Source organism: Meriones unguiculatus, chromosome 5 (assembly GCF_030254825.1).
Source record: "Meriones unguiculatus strain TT.TT164.6M chromosome 5, Bangor_MerUng_6.1, whole genome shotgun sequence".
Classification (NCBI taxonomy): domain Eukaryota; kingdom Metazoa; phylum Chordata; class Mammalia; order Rodentia; family Muridae; genus Meriones; species Meriones unguiculatus.
The window spans coordinates 16,928,578-16,932,279 of NC_083353.1; the positions used below are offsets into that span (position 1 = coordinate 16,928,578).

At 40.1% G+C, this 3,702-nt stretch overlaps 1 gene segment (V, D, J or C); it reads left to right on the forward strand.

The window, feature by feature from the left end:
- The first annotated feature begins 657 nt into the window (after positions 1 to 657).
- Positions 658 to 1,590, forward strand: LOC110540292 (immunoglobulin kappa variable 4-1-like). The segment is given in 2 exon segments: positions 658 to 720; positions 926 to 1,590. Coding segments are annotated over 2 exon segments (714 nt in total).
- The last annotated feature ends 2,112 nt before the right edge of the window (positions 1,591 to 3,702 follow it).

Genomic DNA, 3,702 nt, shown 5'->3' on the forward strand with positions numbered 1-3,702 from the left:
ATGTATCTGTGCCAGATTGTCATCATATAGTATAGAAAGTTTCCATTGCTCTAGTTTTCCCTACCATATCATCCTTCAAATGCACCAATTCTAGCTGTCTTTTCTTCAGTTCACTCCCTCAACACTAACTTCCTACAGCCCAAATGTCTGAAGCCCTGTTCTTTGTTTTCATTAAGAGTGGCATTGGAGATGAGTAATATTGAACACAGTCTCAATTCCTTTTTTTCTTTCATCTTTTCTTCCATCTTCCTTTTCTTTTATTGCATGCTTTCTTACTCTATTTCTTTCATTGTTGTTGTTGTGATGTGTTTGAACATGTCCTATTATTTCTCTCGGACTGTCAGTCTGAGATAGCTCTACTAACATTTCTACAGAACTCAATTGATTTAAATATGTCTCGGATTTTAACCCAGGTCTACTCTGAGAGCAGCTGCTACTTTTCAGTTTGAGAACTGTAAGGCAATCATTTTAAGTAATTACTCATGCTCCCTGTAATAGTATTTTTGACTGTTGATTGACACAAGCTACACTCACAGACACTGCACAGGCATTTGCTTTTGTATTTACTGACTGATTTGCATGGGCCCCTACATCCCAGCCCAGCTGCTAAGAATTTATAAACCAGCCTCTGCAGTGAGAACTGAACTGCATCAGACAGCAGGAGGAGCAAGATGAAGTCACAGACCCAGGTCCTCATATCCCTGCTGCTTTGGGTGTCTGGTGAGAAACTCAAATTATTATAATCTTTACACAGTCACTTTATTGTAAATAAGAAACTTAGAGTCTGCCAGGTTCAGTATTTCATATTTCAATAATAATGTTCTGACAACATGATAGTACAAATATATTAAGTGACAAATTGTAACTGTTTTTACAATATGTATTTGTGTCTATAAGTATATTCATTGTGTGTTCCTGATTACAGGTGCCTGTGCAGACATCGTGATGACTCAGTCTCCATCCTCCCTGGCTGTGTCAGCAGGAGAAAAGGTCTCCATCAGCTGCAGGTCCAGTCAGAGCCTTTATCACAGCAGTAGCAAAAAGAACTTATTGGCCTGGTACCAGCAGAAACCAGGCCAATCCCCTAAGCTGCTGATCTACCATGCATCCACTCGGTACACTGGGGTCCCTGATCGCTTCACAGGCAGTGGATCTGGGACAGATTACACTCTCAGCATTAGCAGTGTGCAGGATGAAGACCTGGCAATTTATTACTGTCAGCAGGGTATTAGTGATCCTCCCACAGTGCTTCAGCCTCCAACAGAAACCTCCTTGACCATGTCACTAACTGCCTGCAGCACACACAGTCCTGGCCCAGCACACTTCCCCTTCTGTGTGATAGAGGGTGTGCCTGAAAACATGATGAAAAAGGTTGCAGAGCCCAGTGCAAATTATGGGTTCAGTGTCTCTTTGGTCTTTTGGTATGAAAATCCTTTAAATGAAAATACAAAAAGAACTCAGGATTATCATTCACTTCTTTCTGTTGAATTTGGAGGACATAAAGGAGGCCTTCAGATTACTGTAAGAAATCTGGAAGCTGATGTAGATGTTTTTAAAGAAAAAACTGCTATTGGAACACAAGAAGTGTGACAAGGAAGATGAGGATAAGTAGTCTATAGAATTCTGGGTAGAGCAGACTAAAGTAAATGGGCAAGACTTGACAAAGAAAAAGAAGCAAAAAAGGAGAGATACAACACTTTTTGAAAACTGTGAAGAAACCCCAGAAGAAGAATGAGGCTATTCAAGCAGAGCCCCAGGAGCAGAGAGGAAACATCTGCCAAAAGACAGAGGAGAGATGTTTTGACTTAAATAGAAGAAATGCAAACTTCTACTGTAGAACCCTAGAAGACAGCCTTACCAGCCACATATCTTTATGAGTCCCATATTTCAGAGGTTTTATAACAAAAGTTTTATAACAAAAGTTCAGATTGAGAAATGTGCTAGAGGGATTGATTTTAGAGGGAAAAAAGGCTGAAAACGAAACCTGAAGCATCAATATATCAATTTGAAAACTTCACAGAAGCATCAAGAATGAGAGAGAAAGCAGACCAAGTCCATAGTAATGCTGAGCCAAAAGGATGGGGAATGTCTCTGAATCCCCGGGGAAAGACAAGCAAGGGCAGTTGTTAGGATTATTGAGTGTCAGGATCCATCTATGTGAAGACAAAAATGCCTTGGCTGTGGACATCCAGGAGTATTGAGAAGACAGTGTCTTTAAGATTTAGGACTGAAAAGTGAGTGGTGTGCTCAGTGATGATAGAGGAAAGCCAAAGGATGTAAAGAGACAGCAGTTAATGAAGAAGGATCTTGTGCTAGGTATAAGATTCTGTTAGGGTTTTTTGTTTGTTTGTTTGTTTGTTTGTTTGTTTTTCTGTTAATATGAGAGCATGTGGGGTGAGGAGGTAGAAATGATGAGTGTGAGGCATAGGCCAGGCTGATTAAGACTAGGGAGTATCAAGTTTGGAGATGTATTGCAGAAGGGTCTGTGAGTATAATAGAGAGAGGTTTATGATGCACAGTGAGGGAAAAAGAGTGGCATCCCATACAGTGGGATTGACTAAAAAAGTGGGGTGAGGATAAGAGAAATTTGGGGACTGGTAGACAGGCAGTGTACAATTAGAGTCTGAGGAAGAGGAGGGACTCAGGAGTACCCTGGGTGCTGTTATCAGGACAGAAAGGAAAAATTTATGTCAAATCTGGAGAAGACATGATTTCCTAGAAAAAGAATAGGACATTAGGAAATGAGGAGATATAAACCTTGAAAGGAACTTTATAAGGGAGAAAGCTGGAGGGGCCTGGAGGTTGGTTGTGTATTCTGACTATGGGTGAGAGAGAGAGGTGAGTGGAACCCCAGCAGTAGCATAGAGAGAGGAAAAGAAATCAGAAACAACTCTTTATATACTTTAAATTACTCTCCCAGATGTATAAATCACTTTCTCAAGTTTTCAATCATCAGACCCTAACACAATTTTTCTGAACTGTCATAGCCTCTGACTATACAACGTAGACCTCCATAACTTGTATCCTTTGATTTTTCTTGAAATATATAACTTACTTGCCTTTGTCTCATAACATTTAGAAACTCACATCTTAGTGTGAAAACTTCCAGTAAGGTAAACTGTACATATGAAGTGGATTGGCCGAGGAGATGAATGTTTGCTGCTGTTAGAGCTACAATTAGCCATCAAGGACAGCAGAGATCCAAGGAGGATAAATCTGAGTAGAAAGTAAAATTTAAACAGTTTTTGTATCACTTAAAATGACAGAGATTAACTTAGTCTGTTGAAGCATATCAAGTCTCATCTGTTTTGAGAAGGCTGCAACTCGAGGGGAAAGTGATCAAAGAACATGCAACCAAGTTCATGACAGAGGCAGCCCCAGTTCTTATTTGAGAACCACACTGAGCAGAAGGCAGACAAAGCCAACACAACAAAACGACAGTCTACAGACCGGGAAAAGTTCTTCACCAACCCAACATCACATTGTAGGCTAAAATCCAGAACATAAGAAGGACTTAAGAAATTAGACACCAATTACCAAATAATCCAATTACTAGTGAGGTACAGAGGTAAACAGAGAATTCTCAGCAGAGGAATATGGAATATTGGAAAAACAAAGAAATTCTCAACATCCTCAGTCATCAGGGAAATGCAAATCTAAAAGACCCAGAGATTCCAACTCATGCCCACCAAAATGGCTAAG